This window comes from Malaclemys terrapin, chromosome 4, assembly GCF_027887155.1.
Source record: "Malaclemys terrapin pileata isolate rMalTer1 chromosome 4, rMalTer1.hap1, whole genome shotgun sequence".
NCBI lineage: Eukaryota > Metazoa > Chordata > Testudines > Emydidae > Malaclemys > Malaclemys terrapin.
In genome coordinates, this window is record NC_071508.1 from 91443618 (window position 1) to 91464536 (window position 20919).

A 20919-nucleotide genomic window follows, 5' to 3' on the forward strand; every position below is an offset into this window, starting at 1 on the left:
ATCCAGCACATGAAAAGATGGGAGTTGCCTTACCAAGGGGGAGGGGTCAATGCTAACGAGGCCAATTCAATTAGGGTGGATGTGGCCCATTCCCAACAGTTGACAAGAAGGGGTGAATATCAACAGAGGGAAAATTATTTTTTTGTAGTGACCCAGCCACTGAGAGAAGAGTGTACTCACTGAACTACCACCGGGATTTCCTGGGAGGTCTCCTATCAACCACTAACCAGGCCCCACCCTCGGAGCTTATAAGAACACAGCCTGAGGTTGGTATGGCTGCAAAAACTGGATTTTTTTAATAAAACTTGTTTACAGCTAAGACAATTTGAAATGGACAAGATGAGAAATACACAGATGCCGTATCACTTCATACAATGTAATAGGTAACCAGCAGTGCCTCTGGTAAAATATTGGCAGAACACTGTAACCTACAGCAGGTAGATGATGCAGAAATACTGCCTAGGCAGACTGAACTTCAAAACCGGTGGGTAAACGTCCACTCATGCTGGTTCTCCTCCATGCCATAGCCCTCTGGATGGACTGTAGAATCAGGTCTTTGTTATTGAGGATGTTGTAGCTACTCAGATTTACCAGTTTGTCAAAGTCTTCAGCAGAGTACACCAGTTTTGTAAAATAATATGGTGAGTTATTGTTGGTCAAATTTATATCACCATCCTTCATCTCCAAGGGACTGCGCTTCACCCCTGCAGAGGAAGAGAAAAGCCACCACTGTGAGCTGAATCTTGAATACGAAAGACAGGAAAATGTGGGTCTGGCGCACATAACATTCTCAATAGCAATAGCAGTGACCATTTTCTGTTAAGTTCTACTGGTCATTAGATGAGGGCTAGTATAAATGGAGCAGTCTGATTGGTCAAAAGGGGATTCTAACTCTGTGGGTATCCTGTGGGCATAAATAGGTGGTTTTTGATAAAGCTAAGTATAATACGTCTGCGTTTCAAACTCTGACTTTAAACCTGATGACAAATCAATGTCAAAAGCAGAGAAGGAACAAAAATATATCGGAGGCAGTGGGCCAATTTTTTCCCCTCTCAGTTAAACTGGCATAAATACGAAGTAATTCCATTAATTTCAATGCGTTGGCTTGACATCACACTGAGTGCAGAATTAGGCCTATAGGCTTTTTCTGAACACTACTGGCCTGATTTTCAAGTGTCCCTTCCTTGCACACAATTCTTGCAGAAAAAAATAAATCAACAGAGTCCAAGCCTGTCGCACACAGAAGAATGGAAGGGGGCGGGGAGTCTTCTGCATATCAATCTGCCTTCCTCCAGCCATCAGGTATCACATCTTCATTCTCCAGTTTAACACCATACCCCAATGTGCCAGTATCCAACAGTCCAATGCTCCTGGTAAGTTTTATTATTTATTTAGCACTTCATATCAGGAAATCCTGTTTACTGCATCCCAGGACTACAGAAACCAAATATTTATGCTTTTGAGTTTGGAGTTACGCTTCCTTCCTCTCATTTTGCAAGAGAATCTAATTTATTTGCAGTCTGAAAGCAACCTGCCCAGATCAATCTAATTTTGTACGATCTCTGCTAGGGCTCTAAACAGGCCATATGTGAAATGTTATCTGCAATATCCACCTGACCCATGTGAAATTGACACCTACACTATGCTCATGAAGCATCAGCTGACTTCCACACTCTAACTTGGATTGTCAGTTTTTCCTGTAAGTTTGATTTCCAGGCTAGGGATACTGAATAATACTATGTAGAATTTCTGGTGATGTGCTAACACTTTGCCTCAAATGAATCTTTTAGTGCTCTAGCATCATGAGCCACATTTTCTATGCCAATCACCTACATTGTAGATGCCACTGCTTGTTTTTAACATACAAATGCAGGATTTTCATTTTAAAGGGCCAACTTTTCAAAACTGGCCACCTAGCCAAAATCAAATGATTAAATAAAAAGCTCTCTGGGGTGTCTCCCACTCAGCCAGAAATGAAAATTACCACCTTTAAAGTTGAAATCACTAGACCTCCCATTCCCCAAATGCACACTTTTACAGTTGACCTGTCAGCTTGAAGCCCAGATCTATGAATAAATTACTCTTTGGAGGCAAACCGGTATGACTCATAACTCACAGGTTTGGGCCTCGGGCACTGAGAAGCTAAACTCCTGCATTCCTTCCACACACACTCAGCTGCTTTTCATTAAGTGAACTGTGAAAGCCTCTGTTTGACCTGCTCTGCTGTCTTCAACAGCTTTGCCTGAACGCGCATTACTCTGTGAAGCTTTCTCTGTCCCTATGGACCAGCTCCAGCCTTCTTCCTAATACGTTGATTACTAACCTGTAAAGTTTCTAAACCGGATTTAGTCACAGTGTATCTGTTTATCCTGGGTTTAACACTAGTATTAGTGTTCCATGGGAAATGATAGTAGCAGTGGAGACATTTTTCTTAACCGCTTATTTTTTAGTTGCTCATAACTTTCTCCAAACATTCCTTCTGAGGAAAAGTTTTCCATGCAGTTGTCCCAGAGCAAATTAATTTTTCTGCAAAGCTTGAACAGAATCGATTTAACAATTAGAGTATTTTTCTTTGCGAACTCATCTAAAAAACCCAGTTTGCTTCAGGTCAGATTTGAAATTTTGCACTGAGAGCTCAAAAGGGCTGCAGCTAGAAACCTCAAGCCTGGCTGGCTTCACCATCCTCACTGGGAAAGGCAAATCATTCCAAGGTTGAATAAAACCAATTCATTATTTTAAAAGCTCAGAGTGTTTACAATTGGAATGTCTGCACAGGCATAGATAGAACATTGCCTGTTGCTTTTTTTCAGGGTGTCCCACAGCTGTTTAGAAAACTGGGTACCTACTGAATCCTTCTAGCTTTAAAGTGTCCTTTGCGGCTTAAGGCATCAATTTCAAGGCACCTTCTGAGGGAACAGTCTGCTGCTAAATATCTACAGAGATTTAAGCACAATCTTGGTGCAGAGAATGAGCAGTGCTAGAGGTGGTGCTTGCCTCCCCGTAGGTCATGGGAGCGTCAGGTAGAGAGCAGAGCTGGCCCAGCGCGGATGTACCCATTTACAAGGCGGGGAGCTGCTACTCTAATATGTTCTTCCCCCCGGAGTCCAGGAAGAATTCTAGCTGAGTCAGCCAAAAATTCTCTTATCCCATCCCCCATTACAACCCAGCCCCCTCCACGCTTTTCACATGCAAAAGCCACAGAGCATCATTTATTCTGACATTGTTTGCTAGTCTGCATCAATCTCCACGTGTCTGCTCAAACTTGGCTCTGCCAAAGCTTTTGCTGTTATATGTTAGGTCACTGGAGAGTGCAGTCAAAAAAACAGGGCACTCAGCCCAGGGAGGACAGAACAGAGGTGAACAGGACAAATGGGAAATCAGACGTGGGAAGACGGGTCACACAAAGTGTAGTAAAATGATTGTTTCCTGTTGACAATGAACTTACCAGGTTCCTTGTAGTCCTTGAAAGTGTTGTTCACCAATGGGAAGTGGATCACTGTGGGAGCTCTGGGGTTCTCTGCCTCTGAAAACACGTAACATTCCTTGGGATTCTTCTTGTCTTCCTCACTCAGCTCAATTTTGGGGAATGGGATTCCTTGTGTTTTGCAATATCTGTATGTCATCTCTAATTGCTGGTTAGACACAGAATAAGACCACATTAGAACCCCCACAAAAGACTAAACTCAGGCTTTCCTGTAACAAGTGACACTGAATTACTCTGAAACCACACGAGGCACAATACTGGATGATACAAACACCCTATACGGCTGCCTGACCAAAAGCCTCTGTGTTATTAAAGCTCAGAGGGTGGGAATTTCCAGCACTGGCTTAACTCTGTTTCCATTGAAGTTGGTGGCAGTTTTAGCCTAGATTTTAGTGGGGGCAGAATTAGGCCAACTCTGAGTGTTTTGAAAATCCCATCCATACTTTATAAACAAACCCCACACAGAGTAATGAAAGGGGCTTGTGGCAAGAGGGAAAAAGGGTTACAATTTTTCTCTATTAGACATAGGGCACATCTGAATTTTCCAAAAGTATGGAAATGTCTGAGCCGAGGTGTTTGTTCAGTCCATTATCAAGAGAGGGATGTTCAATGCCAAGGTTTTGTTTCAAGCTCACCGGTGCTATCCATCCATGGTAGGAACTGTTATAGTAGCTGAAGAGAATCAAGCACTGGCATGTTCCCCTGTGTGTACTTTGTACTTTATCCCATTAGTAAAATGTCCCTGTCCATCTGCTTCTAGGTGCCTTTACAATACTCAGTAAAGCATCATTCTTCATAAACCAATCCAAGGTAAGCAAAATATGGCTCGGGTGTGCAGGCTTCAAGCGGCGCTTACCTCAAGCGGCTTCCAGAAGCAGCGGCATGTCCCTTCTCTGGCTCCTATGTGGAGGTGCGGCCAGGAGGCTCTGCACACTGCCCTATCCTCAGGCACCACCCCTGCAGCTCCCATTGGAGCGCCACGACGCAGCTTCCATGAGTGGTGCTGCCCCCAACCCAGTGCCGGAGCGGAGCCAAGCCACGTGGTGCGGCCCCCAACCCAGCGCCCCGACTGGAGTGCCAGAGCGGGACAAGCCCCACAACCCTGCTCCCCAGCAGGAGCTCTCGGGCTGGCTTAAAACGGCTCGCGGGCCGGATTGGGCCCGCGGGCTGTAGTTTGCCCACCCCTGAACTAGAACCTAGTGCAGTCTGTGGAGCAAAGATTTACTACACTCCTTGCAAGGAACACTAAATATCTGAGCTACTACGCTCTGGAATGACTGAATTTTCCAGCGGTCTATGTATGTAACTCTAAGCAATTCACTGTGCACTAATCCAACATGGAAATGATTGTGCCATACATATGGAGCCACTCACTGTCAAAATGGAAGGAAAAAGCAGGCTAATTCTCCTCACACTCCTATTAAAGATGTAAAACATAATAGATAACCTCATTTTTTCATGAAACCATGTATGCAGGGGAGGATCTTGATGTAAACTGGAGATAGGCTTTGTTGGAACATTGTACCTTTTCTGTGCATTTTTACTGGTGTTTTGGCCATTCTGACTAGTTTGCTCTCCCATGAAGGGGAAAATAGTGGGAGCCTCTTGGTGGTAATTAACTAAACACTGTTTAGTTTGGTGGCAAAAGATATTGGACCTAATTCAGCAACTGCTTATAACAGTTCTACATGGGTATTAATTTTCTGACATCAGGAGTTACTTCTCTTTTGTACCACTGTGATAGTGGACTTCAGACTACTGAGTCCAAATCCTATTATAACTGTACTGTTAAAAACAAAATAAAAATGGCAGGCAAGCCTTGTAGGAAAGGTGCCATCAGTGCTACAAGCAATAGTGAATTTGAATCGTCTCACCTGGAACATATTGCCCATCGAGTAATCAAGTGAGATGATGACATCCACATTCCTCTCTGGCTTGAGAAGCGGTGGGCAACTGGTGTTAATGAAATAGCCAACATCTATTAGGCAAAGATGTTTCTCCCGTGGAGTCAGTTTGTTAGGGGATATATCCAGCACAGTGTCTGAAAGATAACTGCATTTTAATCACTGTATCACTAGGAACAATGGACTATTTTCTAAGAACAAGAAAAAACAAAAAGACATTCCCCCACACACACACCTGCTGCCACCCCAGCCCTGGGCTCTCTTCCCTCTCCCCCCCTCCCCCCCCCCCCCCCCCCGCACCCTCCTTCCGCCGCAGCCCTGGGTCACTGGTAACTCGCTCCCACGGCAGGTCATTCAGCAGGAATTTTAGATGTGCACAGAACACAGACAGGATTGGTTCTCATATGGTTACAAAACTGCAGTAAAGTGGAACAATTTTCAGTTTGTGTGACTGGAGGATATCTGGATGCATATTATAAGACTGTCCTACAGAAATGAAGAAAAGTTGAGGTGCATTTATTATTCTTTTGTTCCTCTCTTTCTTTCTATGGAGAATTTGCCAACGCAATATCACTGTCTTCCTTTTAAACAAACAAACAAAAAAGGCAATGGCTGTTGAAAATAGCAATTCCAGTCCTAATAACCATTGGGAAGCATTTCTTGCTCAATTTTATCCTACTTTTTCTAAAGCAAGTTACAGTGGATCAGTATATTTGATTTGGGAGAAACGAAGTAACAGCTGCCCAAACTGAGCTTGAGCACTCCTGAATTTTGAGGTGTTCAAATCTGGAAGGCAGGTGCTGGGGGGGCGGAAGGCGGCTGTGGCTCCGCGGGGGAGCACAGCAGCATGTATGCAGCAGAGTGTCTGGCGCTGCGTGGAGCCAGACACGCTGGTCTGAGTGGCATGGAAAGGGGGTTGGGAGGTTGGATGGGGGGGGCAGTCAAGGGCAGGGAGAAGGGGGGGTTAGATGGGTCAGGGGTTGGGGGGGGCAGTCAGGGGACAGGCAGCGGTTGGATAGGCATGGGAGTCCTGGGGGTTTATCAGGGGACAGGTAGGGGGTGGGGTCCTAGAGGGGAAGTTGGGGGGGGTCTCAGGAGGGGACAGTTGGGGACAAGGAGAAGGGAGGCTTAGATAGGGGGTGGGATCCTGGGGGGCAGTTAGGGGCAGGGGTCCTGGGAGGGGGTGATCATGGGACAGGAAGCAGGAGGGGTTGGATGGGTTGGGGTTTCTGTGGGTGGCAGTCGGAGGGAGTGGATGGGGGCAGGGTGGGGCTACCCTCCCTCCTTGTGGAGTGTCCTCTTTTTTGAATGTTAAAATATGGTATCCCTATCACAGTGCAGCTCTTCATTCACTGCAGCATGAGGTCTCAGCTACCTCACTCCTTCCCCCTTTTTCCTGTTGGTAGTGGCCAAGGGGAATGCTGGGAAATGTAGTTCTTTCCCTGCTCCAGGGCTGGCTCTATAGGCAGGGAGCTAACCAAGGAACTACAGCTCCCAGGGCCCCCCGTTGGTTCTCAGCTCCCAGGCTGGATCCCTGCCACCCCTGCAAATGGGCTGCCCCAAGCACATGCTTGCTTTGCTGGTGCCTAGAGCTGCCCCTGGGTCCCAGAGTGGCTGGTTCACCAGATTCATATTTTCAGCCGACCCATTCACTCATCTCTAACACATAATGGCTTGTTAAGTTTTTGTTATTGCCATTAGTCGTATCCCTTGACCTGAGATGATACCTCAAAAGTGCAGCTAATGTTAGTTGCGTTGCAGTTACCTTTCCATTCAATAAATCCTCTCTGTTGGAGATAGTCCTTGTAAAATTCTAGGCCTCTCAAGAAGTTATGAGTCTCTTCCAGTAGCGGGCGGGTGGTTAGAATGTCATTAAAGATTTCACAAAGGTTTCCTGATATGGAACATGGAGACTTGATGACAATGGAAGAGTCATCAGAAGCATTATTTTCTCTACCTGGGAAATAGAAAAAGGAGGGTAAGAGAGAACTTTGACAAAGAATATGGAATGTTCCTTTCTTGGGCTCATCATCCTCTCTGTCTACTTCGTGGGTCAACCCTCTTCTTGTTTCTTTGTCTGTGCACCTCTCACTTTCTTTCACACACACACACACACACACACACACACACACACACACACACACACACACACACACACTTTAATGAAACAGTTGATCATATTTGATTCTTTTTTATTTAAAGAACAATTTCCAACTTCTAGTCTTTCAAATGACATGCTTGCTTCATAGCCCTGCTGACAGCCTGACATCACCAATTGCCCCACCCTTTGCATAGTCACAGTTGAAGTGAACTAGTGGTTTGAGAGCAAAATTAAAACTAATCAAAACATTTTAAATTAGGACTTAAATATGGCTGGGTTCAACAGGATGAGATTGGCAGGGTCACCAGGTGAATGGAAAGGTGAGTGATAAGTTGTTTTTGGCTAGTAGGATGATACTAGCACTTTAGGATTCTTGGTCCTATTTGATTTTGGTCCTATTTTGATCTTTACAAGAGTTTCCATTTCAATTGTTTAAAAGACACAAAAATAAGGCAAGGGCAGTGCTACTGACCCAGCGCCATTACCGAATATGAAACAATGGCAACACAATATTGATCAGCTGAGGAAGAGGCAGACAAAAGGTTACACTGTAATATACTGGTATCAGAGTCCTACATGGCCTCCGTGCAGAATGAACCCATTTCTGTCACAAGGGGAAGACTCCCATACTATCACAATGCTATCGGAGAAAATCTGATATAAGTGAAAATCATACTGGGGGATCCACTGGTAACCACAGTGGAATAACAGAATACAGGTAATGCACTGGTGTTTAGAGAGTTTGTGAGGGTTCATTAGCAGAAGTAGGAGAAATGTATCTTCTCCTAATCCTCTCCTTGATAATGAGAACTATGCGGTCAGTTAAGGCAAGAATATATGTTGCTCTTAAAACGCTTTAAACTCTTACCCATATCTACCATGTCTTTGGCCCAGTGGTCCCAGAATTCATCTGAATTTGAGGACCAGTATAAGCAATCCAGCAAATTCCGAGTAAAAACATTAGTCCAGATACCTGCAAGTCCAACCACATGAGAGAAACACCATATCAGCTCAAGTTAACCAGTGGTTTATCTCATCTGGATAAAAATGTCATGAATTTTTACTTACAAGAACCCATGTTGAGTATAATTCAGTAGTCTGAGTTGATTGTGCTGTAACATAGTGCCCTAGATAAAATAGCAAATCTGGGACTTCGGCTACAAAGATTGGTAGAGCTCAGACAAGAAAAGCTCCTCCTCAGATGCTGGTGAACATTGCATTCTCTCACTCTACTGGAGGGCAGCAAAGTACAGACTTCACCCACCCAAAAGAGCGCCTCTAATGCCCATGTGTATTAGTGGAGATAGAAGGTATAATATTGACACAAAGGTGTGATGAAGCAGAATGAACCTAAGACCCTTCTGTGAACTGGTCTTTGGGTCAGTAATAGACCAGCAGAGTACAATGTAGTGAATCTATTATTAGTAACATCTGCTAAGGGTGTAGCTGTTGTTGCTCTTTCCATCAGGCTGAAGAGAGTGAGAGGGCACCAGCGGGGGAAGATTTGGGGGTGGATGCTAGGATGGCAGTTGGGAGGCATGTGGCACAGAAGCAAGGTGTCTGGGACTGTGGGAGCAGCCTGGTGTTGAAGGCAGTTGAGGAACAGCATTGAGCTCCACCAGGTGTGAGGGCTAATAAGGCCTTAGCAACAGAAGCACATACGGAGCTTGCCTCAGCTGTGGCACACCTAGCATGGTTCCAGGTACTGTTTCAAGAGAGATGGCTACCACAGCACTGCAGAGACCCCACAGGGGCAGCATTTACTATGTAAATGAGACCCAGAGACATCTGCTGCTCCCCAACAGCACGCTTTTCTCTTGCATGAAATCACCAGCACCTAAGAGGGGGTTATCTAATCAAGTGTTATTACTTCTATTTATAAATGAAGGCATGTATCTGTTCAATGGGAATTTGACAGGTACAGGATCAGATTGTGAGGACTTGTGTAGGTGTATTGGGGTGCAAGGAGTTCCCACTTCTTGTGCCCTCAATGCAGGGTTTGTTCCCTCCATGCACACACATAAGAGGCCAAACTCAATCATGGTGCGACTGCCAGTGTTGCCATCTCTTGCAATGAGAGTATGACAATTTTAGCCCCTAGTGGAGCCAGTTAGTGATGCCAGAAGCTCCTGCCCTTGCATGGATTTCAGCCCTGCTTAAAGGGGGGAACCCATTCTGATTGGCTGTCTTCCCCACATGCCTGCCTCCTGGGGAAGAGCAACCAATGATGGCTCTCTCCCCTCAAGAGTCAAGAGGAGTTTGGGGGTAGGGCAGGGGAAAGTTGACACCATTGTCACAGGAGAGGAGGGAGCAGAAAGACCCCAGCAGCTCAGGGTGACTCTGCTTCCTCCTCCCTTCCCATGAAAAATGGATTGGCTCTGTTGGCTGCTCCTCCCCCTCCATCCCTGTGCCACCAGGTCTGGGAAGGGGGTGAAGAATCCCTGGAGCTGCAGGAGGACCAGAGGTAGACAGATGGGCAAGGGGCAGATGTAGGAATGATGGGACAGAAGTCATGAGGGGCTGGGAATGCATCACTAATTGGTGGTCTATGGGATGGGCAGGTGTGGGGGCTGGTAGGGGAGAATGGACGTGGGGGCTGGTAAGTACATAATTAATTTCTGGGCTGGGGGGTGGGTAGATGTGGGGCTGCAGGGCACAGAATTAATTATTTAGAAATTTGGGGTTTGAGGAAAAGCTGGAATCTTTGCGAGAGCCAAAACCAGCCAACTCTGTATTTGGAAGAGTTGGCAACTCTGATCTGTCAGTGGGGGAGGGGGCAGGAGGAGTTCAAAAATCAAAAGATAGATCAAAAACACAATATAATTTTTTTAAACTCATTATTTTAGGGAGACCGAATCATGATTTTTGAACTTTTGAAGTTGGCAGTATTCTACTCCATTGGATCTGAGTAAATTTGACCCTAGGAGTCTGGCTGTTTAAGACTGCAATATATAGGCCTGTAGCTAGCCAGTGCCACATTTATGTTCTCTATGGTGTTTTCATTAGGCTATATTCCATGAATAATAGGTCACCTTCCAGAAAGCAGATCCGAGACTCTGGGAGTTTCTTCACCAACCTCCCCATGAAGAACTCACTGTCAAAATTTTCTGATCGAATGAAGGCTCCGTATTTCTGCAATCCCACCTCGTAAGGTGAGAACTCCACCCATTCTACAAAAGGATTGACACACAAGGTTTTTATTATAATGTTAAGAGAGTAGGAAAAGAAAATGAGACTTACGCAGATGGATAAAGCAATTCACCAATCGAACAATTTTGCTCCTCCCAGCTCCTCTGTGCTGTCAGTAGCTTGTATACGATAAGCCCTACTACCCTCTTCATTAACATTTGGAGCTGATGTACATGGAGACTAAATTGGTTTCTCATCTCAGGAGAATATTGTCTCTCCAGATAAGAGTTGAGAGACCCATTGATGAAGCCCTGGGTGGAAGCCCAGGATTGAATGAATCTGGATACTCTGACATAGAGGCCAATTGGTGCCAACTGGCAACGGGTTCACTGTTGTGTAACAGCAATTCCTAACAGGCCTGACAAACTCATTACCCCAACACACCGCTTTCATGGTATTTATCCATAAACCACGTCATGTAAGATCTTACATGAAAGCCAGGATCATGCTGATCATTAATATTATTGTGAAATGTCTGTGTGGCTATTATGTAAAAGGTTGCGTATGCATAATGAAAACATGCTCCTAACGTTTGAATCAAAGTATGGTTGACAAATGGATTTTTTTCCAGACAAAGGGCATATATCCACCTACCTATCTTGGTTCACGTGTAGCATTGTAAGTCAACACAATTGAAGCCCTATTTACATATAAAGTCAACAGGGAGATGGAAAGTCAACAGGGAGGCAAGACATCAGAGACTGAACCACAGGGAGTTGTCCTGACTCTGGGGACAAACAATGAAATTTGGGGATATAAGGAGAAGGCAAAAGGACACCCCTTGATCCTGCACTTGCGGAAGGCAACGCAATTACATTTGTGAAAATGGGATCCCAACCTGCCCTGGTTGGAAACACGGTATTCTTTTAGGTGACATAAGACTGCTTTTAGACTGATGGTTACTCTGTTAAAGTTAAGTTTAGTCTCTAGAAAGCAGGTATTGATTTTGTTTTATATGTAACCTTTCTGTTTCCATTATCCTTACTCACTATCTCTTAAATCTTAACCTTTGATAATAAACTTAAGATAGATTGTTTTCACTATAAATCTCAGTGCTGTGATGTTATACAAGAACTGGTCCTGGGTTGAATCAGACAAACTGCTGTGCACATGGTTCCCTTGGGGACAGAATACCTAGTATTTCTGTGAGTGTTCAGTGGATAAGGGCTGGACTCTACAATGAAATGATTCAAATGGGGGGTCAGGGACTGGGGTGAACCTAATGTTAAGCTGCAAGGCAAAGTAAGTGTTGGCATAGCCCACGGGAGACTGTTTTGGCACTTAACAAGGTGACTCACATTCCTGAGCATGCTGAGAACCATCACAGATGCTAAGGCCAAGATTTTCAAAAAATGTGCGCCTAACATTGGACTTCAAAGCCCAGATTCAGGCTTCTAAATAAGATCAGATCATTGCCTGTTTAGATATTTATATGGCCCTCCTCACAGTAGTATCCAAGGGCAGTAGAGAAGTACTCTCCGGATTTTACAGATGGGGAACTAAAACACAAGGTACATTAAGTGATTTGCCCAAGGTTACACAAAGTCCGTGGCTCAGCTGGAAACTACACTCCAGTCTCCTGAGTCTACATCCAAGTTCCCTGTTCATGTCCAAGGGCCCTAGCCACTAAATCATCTCCTCTCATCTTCAAAAGTAATGAGCACCCAGCAGTTCCCAGGTAAGGACAAATTCCTTTCTCACTCCAGTAAAAGGTGAACCTTCCAGAACTGGTGCTGAGCAGGAGGGGATTTTTTCCCTTCTGAAAATCTCTTTAGACTCTCTGACCCTTAAGAAACTGAATTCAGAAACACGGGTAAAGCTTGGAACACTTACCTCTAAATTTAAAAGTGCTGATTTGTTCCGCTTTGACATTGAGGATTGCATAGAGAGGCAAGGGGTTCTGACCCTGATCCACCGCCTTGCGCTGGTCTGAGAGTTTACTCTCCTCTGGCTAATGAAGGAGACACAAAATATCACAAAGAGCATAAGGAAAATTGAAACAAACAATCTGAAATGCAATAAGAAGAAGCTGCCAACAGAGTCTACCTGGGCAGCATAAATAGATGTGTTAATACCAAATGTATGAATCTATTGGACATATTTTCAGAAGTGGCCTCCAAATCTCTGCCTGGATTTTTTTTTGACACCAGGTAACATTTTCAAAAGCATCTGAGTGATTTAGGCACCTAACTCCTATTGACCTTCAATGAGGCAGAGGCAAATTTGCAGAAGTTATTAGTAATTTTGGTGACTCAGCTTTTGAGTGCCCAGCTGCAGACACCTGTAAAGGCGGCTGATTTTCAGAGGATGGTTGCTCAGCACCTTTCGAAAATCAGTTGGGCACTCAAAAACTGAGGCACTCAAAATCACTAGATGCTTTGGAAAATCTTAAGTCACCTTTAAACATAGGACTTAGGCACTTTGGTGAACTTTATCCACCTCTATTTCTGAACAGTTATATTTTAGGAGACTATATGTTTGCACGCACCCACATTGTCATTAAAGGCTCAAAGAAACAGCGAAATTATTTTCCTTAGCTATGGCATAGCAGGTACATGCTCCAGGAAGCACTGTACGTACCTCATCATGTAAAAACGCTTCCTGAACAAGTGACCACAGCTCTGTAAAAGATGAGATGTGTCCTCCTTTTGCCCTCTTAATCATCTCTTCGTGATAATATTTAAGATGCTCCATGGAAATAACATTCATCTTGCACTTCATCACCTGTTTCTTTGCTAGACTGATTGGCCCTTCCAGAGTTTTCTGTGACCAGTTGGCATTTTTGTACAGGTTGGTCATGGTCCTGAAGCAAAGAGGTGATGTTAACAAAACAAGAATCGGTTTAATAATAAAAACACATTACATTTACCTAGTGTCTTCCACTCAAGGACATCAAGGCACTTTACAAACTTCGATGAATTAAACCTCACCACACTCCTATGAAGCAGGTGAGAATTATTTATGGATGTTCTTGGTTTACAGTATTCAGATCCAGATCCAGTGTTCCTCGAAGAGCTTGGGGGTGTTTGGATCTGAGGGCTTGGATTGGGCCCCGTGTCCAGAATTGCTATTCCTATTTTGCCGATGGAGAAACCCAGAGAGTTGTTAAGCATTTGCTCCTAACCCCTTGGACTCAGTGCAGGGTTTATACTGACTGCACTGGGAGCAGGATTCCTGTCCTAAATACATCTGGTTGGAACATTTATGACAAAAATGAAATTTTCACTGCAATATGCTGTTTCAGCAAAGCCAAAACATTTCATGAAGCCATATCAGTTTTTCTGGTTTTCATCAGGAAGGAGAAGGAAGAAAGTGAGACAGAAAGTGTGCTTTCTTATAGCCTATAGCCTGGTTAGGGCACTGGCCTGCATTGTGGGAGACCCCGGTTCAAAGTCCCTGCCTGATTCAGTGTGATCTGGGAGGAAAAACTGTTCTAACTTAGGCAGAACTGGGACTTGAACCTGGGTCTCCCAAGCCAGTGACCTAAACACTCCACCGCCTAAAAAAATAAAAAAAAAAAATCAGGTTTCAATCCAAAAAGAGACATTTCAATATCATTCCATTTTCACAAAAATCGTCAAAAAGTTTTCCTTTGTTCCAGCACAGAATGACACCAAATTTCAAAACCTGAAAAGTTTCTGCGAAACAGAACTGTCATCCTGTGGTCAGCTCCAATCCTAAGTGACTTCCCCAAATTTACCAAAGAGTCAGTGGCAGAGCCAGGATTGGAAGCCTCTGTTTATATACATGACTTAGGCAATGTCTACGCTACCGTGGTAAGTCAACCTCAGTTACACAACTCCAGATACGAGAATAACATAGCTGGAGTCAATTTAGTTTAGGTTGATTTACTGCAGTGTCTACACTACACTGGGTCGATGGGAGACACTCTCTCGTCGACTTACCTTACTCTTCTCGTTCCAGGTGTCGTACCAGGGTTGACGAGAGAGCGATCTGCAGTCGATTTAGCTGGTCTTCACTAGACCCACTAAATTGACCCCCCAGTGCATCAATCGTTGGCGCATCAATCCGGCAGTAGTGTAACCATAGCCTTAGGCTGGGAATATACAAAAGTGATGGGGAAAAGCAGAGAGTATCTCTATGTGAGGGCAAGTAGAACCTCCTAAGGCTTTCTACAATGATTTGTGTTTTTTTAGAAGAGAGGGGTTGAAAAAGAGACAAAACTTGGAGAGATTTAGCAGTCCTAAACTGAAATTATTTTAAAAGCCAACTCCAAGTTTTAGCAATGGACTAGGAGCATTCAAGAACACGAAGGATCTAAACAAGTTACAAGCATTTGTCACTGCACTGAAATGTCAGAGTCACAGCCATTCTGGAGCTGTAATTAAAAATAAATAAATAAAGCCCCTCTCTTGTCCTCACCATGTTGAGCCAGAAGTACCAGTGAGATAGGTAGCACAGTCCAAGAGATTCAGCTTCTGGAGACCTAAGAGGTGGCCATACATTGCTGACATTGCCCTGACACTTCCTCCTGTTGCCATGACAGCTATCACTGGGATCTGTTGAAAACAAACATTAACCTTAACATTTAGCTACCTGCCTACCCAGAAAAGACAACTGAAGATCTGGGGTTGGAGTCAGCGGATATTCTCGGAGAAAGCTTAAATAGAGCCAATGTTTAGTCAGTCCTCAGGAGAGTCATCTTATTCACTGATGTTAGTGAGGAGTGAACCTCAAAAGATATGTGGGTTCCATTAGTCTCAACTGAACCCTAAAAAAGTTTAAAATTTTGAATAAACATGCAAAGTCTCCTCCTTCTCCTCACCCATTATCAGTGGCACTGTGATGATTTATACCAGATAAGAAGTTGTCCCTTAGCATCAAGAAAATTTTTAAAAGATCTAATAATGAAAGAATTCAAGGAAATCATGGTCTGCTTAGTGAGATAAGAGCAAGAGGTGCGGAGGAGGGAGGAAAACAGTACATTCATCAAATGAAATTTTTCTTTATTAATTATTTACTTAACTCTAACAAAAACACATCTAGAAAGGGAAGTGTTAAATTCAAAATTCATCCTGGCTCTTAGCAGCAAAGCAGATACTGTGGAATAACAAGAATTTTTTGTGAAAAATCAAAACCAGAAAAATTTCAATTCAGAAGTGCAGGCAGGATGTCTTATGGGAGTTGAATTTCTGGGGCCTCATGCCCCCATTCCCCTCTATGGACCAGGGTCCCTGGCTGGACTACACTTCCCATTTTTGGCCAGCTCTAATATTAAAGCTGGACATACAAGGCAGCATTTTTAAACACTACTCAGTGTGCATAATTCCAAGATCCTTAATCATTTTTAAATATGGCACTTTGGGGTTCTGTTCCAGCTCCATTAAAATCAATGGATTTGCCTGCAACATAGAAGGGCTGAAGATGAAATTCCCTGGGAACCGCACAGATTCAGACTCACCATATCTGAAATATATTTTCCTCTCCCATAACCTCACCCCAGTCACAGGACTGACTGACTCACAAACCTCATGCTCATGCAGATCTCTCCTCAGCTGAAGAACCTTTTTCAAGCCACTAGCAACCACCTTCTTCCTTTTCTGTAAGAAATCTTGCTCCTCTTCACACAGATTGTATCCTAAACGCACATCTAGACTTTCTGGGCTGGAACATACATAATGATATGTAATCACACAGGCCCAGATCAGCTTCTTAAAATTTAAACATACATTTTCAGCAACTAAGTTCTATAAAGAATCATGATTCATCATTCAGATTTACAGACACACAAACCAGTCCCACAGCCTCAGAGCAAACACCTGACATTAGCCTCTTCACGCTTTTGCATTGTCTTGAAAACCTTTCTATGTTTTTCACTAGAAAGTCCAGTGAGATGAATGGAATTTCAGCACATATCTGGCAGGACCAGCCTGACAACAAGCTTATTCTCCAAGCATATCTGGTATTTCAGTCATTGAAAGATAGCTAAGCTGGAGAGAAATCTCTTCATGCCTCTAATTAGCTTTGACACCGGCACCCCTGCTATATCTGCTATGCATCTTTTCTGAGTTATGGTGACCGGAACCAAACACAGGATTCCATGCGAGGCTGCATGATTGATTGATGGAATTGTAATATACTATGTTCTGTATTTTCTGTTCTTCGTGCATCCTAACATTTTATTTTCCCTAGTTAGTGCTCCTTTCTATTGACTTCACTTGGGCTGGATTTCTTTTTTTGGAAGATAGCTATTTGCCTTGAATAACCTCTTGAACCTTGCTTTTTAAATGCTATCCGTTTTTTCTAGTGCTTTCCTGCTTCTCTGACTCTGCTGTGGTATGTTTAAGAAGGCTCCATGCTGAGACTAAGGATTTTAATTTTCTCATTCACTTTAGGGCCTTTGCAACTAGGTTCCTCAGTTTTCAAATTCTCCTTTCTCACTTAATGTCATGGTGTTCATTTATGTTATGATTTTCCCCAAGGATGTTTGCTATATTGTGGTCCCTCTTCCAGTGGCTCTACTATAGTGACTTATTGAACCGACTTGGATGTGTTACTTAGGATTAAGTCAAGAATTGCCTCTCCTCTCAAGTGCTTTAGAATTACTGCCCCAAGAAGCAATAAGAACATTATGGAGAAAGAGGATTTCTTACCAATCATTTACTTGGACCTGCAGCTCCAACTTTGTACCCTAAAAGCAAAGAATTACAATATTAAAAAGACGGGTAAGATTTCAATAAATGAACAATGGTGGTTTAGTGAGAGGGATGTTTTTTAACTCCCCAATCTCCGTGTCTTCGGAGATGAATGGCTTCCCACCCTCCTCCTCTGTTATCCTTGGGAAGGAGAAGGGGAGTAAATAAGCCTATTGCCCCCAACAGATGTTCTAGGCAGCCTAAAGTTTCAGCAGCAGTGGAATTGACTGCATTGTTTCTGGTTCCACTGCTGAATGAGTGGGATAGGCCACCCGCCTCCCTGTGGATGCCCAAATGGAGTCGTGGATCAGCATGCCAGCCTGAGCAGCAGTACCAGGCTTCCCCTCACACCAAGACAAATGTTGGAGGAAGGGGGCCAGCCAGTCCACTGAAGACCAGGCAGAGGGAGAAGGGATATAAATCACTAGGTCCCATCAAAAGGCTGCTAACGGTAAAAAAGGAGAAGTCAGGGCCTGCTGAAGAGGGGAACACTGAGACTTCTAGGGATGGGGGATCCAGAGGGAGTCAGAAAGATTTTCATTTTCCCTTCTCCCTGGGAGAAAGGCTCCTGAGGGATTAATTTCTTCACTCCGTAGCCTCACCCCAAGCCTGCCATGAGGTTTGGAAGAGGAAGCACGGTCCCCACTGGCAGAGTAAGAGCAGGAGTGCCGCCAGCTTTTCTGACGCCCTAGGCGGCGGAAGGTCCCGCCCCAAAATGCTGCCCCCCACAGAGGCGGCGGAAGGTCCCGCCGCCGAAATACCACCACAGTCACCACTCCCCAAATTGTAGCGCCCTAGGCGACCACCTGGGTCGCCTAATGGGTTGCGCCGGCCCTGAGTAAGAGGAGATGGTTGGATTGGCGCTCCTCTAGCTCTGCCTGGTCTATTAGAACTGGAGGAGCAGTCAGCTAGCCAGCTCCAGGGATGATGTCCACAAATGTCAATCAGCCAAACATTTTTAGATTAAGATTAAAAAATATCCAGCTGGTCGGAGAGCACTGCTACCCTTGCTGTTCAGGAAACTTAGTTTTGGGCACACCCACCCATATTCATCATCTTCATAAAGGGATGTCCCAACAGTGCTCAGACCAATAAAACGTCACTACTCTAAAGATAGTGAACTCTCCAAGACAGCATAGAATCTATGAAGCCTCAATAACCTGCTAGTTTTATCCCAGCTTCCTGTCCACCCCACTAGTTTATTGATAAATTAAACAGATTACCAATTGCTATAATGCTTAACAGTTATTTTCCTTTATTCATTCAACCGACCTTTATCTTTGCTCCCTTCAGCAAAAGTCAATGTAAATGACAACGCACTCACCTTTTCTACAGGAAGGCCTACTTTCACTTTCTGTCCCACAGCAAGTAATGTCAAGGGTATTGTTAAGGAGTCATCTGAATTGTCTTTATTCTCTTCTGTATCTGAAACACACTGGGGGAAGGGGAACTTAACTGTTTTATCTGGAAGCAGGAAACATTTCAAATCTGTTGAACAACTGAGCAGCTCTGATCCACTGTAAATGGGTGGGAGAGTTGTAACAAAGGATAACGAAGAGAGGATATTACCTGCAGCCTGGCTTTTAGTATTGGCTCCCAACTCTTTATGCAGTGAAAGCGGAAAATATCCGAGTCCGTAGTGGTTTTCTGTGTTCCTTCATATGATGCATCCACCGTAAGCACAACATTTTTATTCTCTAGAGAAAATAGATTTATACAGGGAACATGACTGACTCCGGAGTACAACAACCAACAAAGGTGGCACACTTCCTTTTGTGCAGTTTACATCTTTCACACAACCCTTCAGCAGCCAACCAAAAATGGCCAGTAGCCAGTATTCTCATTCAACAAAAGGAAATTTGAGATATATTGGCCTTCCCACTGTTGACTTGGGGGGATCCCCTCCCCCTTTTTCCCACCCATAAAAGCATGTGCCACCTTGGTAACTCTATCCCTTTTCCTTAAAGTTAACAGTTAAAATTGAAAGAGGATCGAGGCTGAGAAAGGCAGCTCAGAGATTTTCATTGCACCATATTTTATTGTCATTCAAAGGGCTATTTAGAAACAGTCCTCACTGTGATGTAATGTGTCTGCAGCTGGAAATAGCAGGTTACTAAAAGGGTAGATTTTGTTGCCTGCTACCTACCCAGGAAATGGACTCACCTTTCAAATACTTTTTATTCTCCTCCTTGTCCACCTGAACTTCTAAGCAGCAAACTTCACGAGACTGTGAGAGACAATCAGTGAAAGAATGGATGATAAAGAAATCTACTAATGGGGGTGAAGACTGGAGACATGGACAGCTGATGGGTTCTTGTGCAGTTTGTATCATAATCAGAGCATGTATGTCAGCTTCCCACTGTTCCTGATCGAGGTTACTTCAACTATCTTCCCTACAATTTATTCCAATTGATCTCTAATGCATTGTTAATGCTACTGTAGCTCCTTGGGACATTTCAAGGACAACTTATACTAAATCATTAACAAAAGCACATTCAGACAGCATGGCTGGAAAATTTATGGCCAGAAGTCTTACTCCTTATTCAGGAAATGAAGGGGAAAGGGATAAAACATTACTTCAAAAGGCAACCCGAGATTGGTAGTTGTAAGGAGAGGTTCCTGAGGAGTGTACGCTGCCAGCAGCTCTTCCACTACTTGGTAGGGTGCAGTTTGTGCTCCCTAGGCACTGGGCCAGCCAAGGGCATACCTTTCAGCAGTCCAAAGTAGCGAAAGTGGAACGCAGTGCCACTCAGGTTTGGCCCATCCACCTCTCGTAGATGGACACAGAGAGGCAAACGGGCCAACCCTGACTGGTGCTGTGAGCCAGTGCACCATGTCACATGCCATCAAATGAAGGGATTGGGGCAAAGTGGCCTTCAAGCAAGAGGGGCTTTGAGGGTCAAAGTGAGATCCCTGCGAAATCCAAGACTGTTGGGAGGCATGGCCCAGGAGGATTGGCAATGTTTCATGTAACACCTGCTGAGTAATAACATGAGAGACTCCAAGCTTGTAAAACTAAATTGGCCGTTTATTAAGAGAGGCTGCAACTGCGGCTAGCATTCCAAACACGTGCATGCCGAGAGTCTTCCAGGTGCCTCCTCCAAACTCTTCCCTCCTGCAACCTGTGCTCCTCCCTCCAAGTTCCATGCAGGTTGCTACAGGAAACAGCCTCACCTTCACTCCACCCCACTTAAGGCTAATGCCAATGCACAGTACCTACATGCCTCAGCCACATTGTGGGTGGCCTTTGAAGAGGGCAAGAAAAAATATTTGCACCCTCCCTACCCTTGTGATGCTACACATGACCCAAAGTAAACAGAATAAAGGCTCTCATGGTGAAGACTTTCTAGCAGATCTAGAAAGAAACACTGTCTAGGAAACCCTGCTGATCTGGGTCACTGCTGCCTTTACAAACCATATATGGGACAAAATCCTAAATTAATTTAAGTCAATGATAGTTTTCCCATCAACTTGCCAGGATGTCATATATGTTTTGGAATACTTATTTGTGCATGGAGAATGCAATGCTGAAAACACACCGGATGGGAATCCCTACTTCATTTCTTTCTTTCTTTCAAACCCATG

General features: G+C 44.2%; 1 protein-coding gene across 1 annotated transcript; it reads right to left on the minus strand.

Moving 5' to 3' along the window:
* Window positions 1-273: 273 nt before the first annotated feature.
* On the minus strand, window positions 274-18686 carry LOC128835748 (cytosolic phospholipase A2 beta-like). Its single transcript, XM_054025385.1, has 11 exons — window positions 18659-18686; window positions 17293-17330; window positions 15062-15198; window positions 13259-13481; window positions 12512-12629; window positions 10522-10659; window positions 8358-8462; window positions 7154-7345; window positions 5359-5525; window positions 3446-3632; window positions 274-704 (listed from the first exon to the last, which is right to left on the minus strand). The coding sequence occupies exons 3-11, from the start codon at window positions 15178-15180 to the stop codon at window positions 460-462; spliced, it is 1494 nt and encodes a 497-aa protein (XP_053881360.1). The 5' UTR covers window positions 15181-15198; window positions 17293-17330; window positions 18659-18686; the 3' UTR covers window positions 274-459.
* Window positions 18687-20919: the final 2233 nt, after the last annotated feature.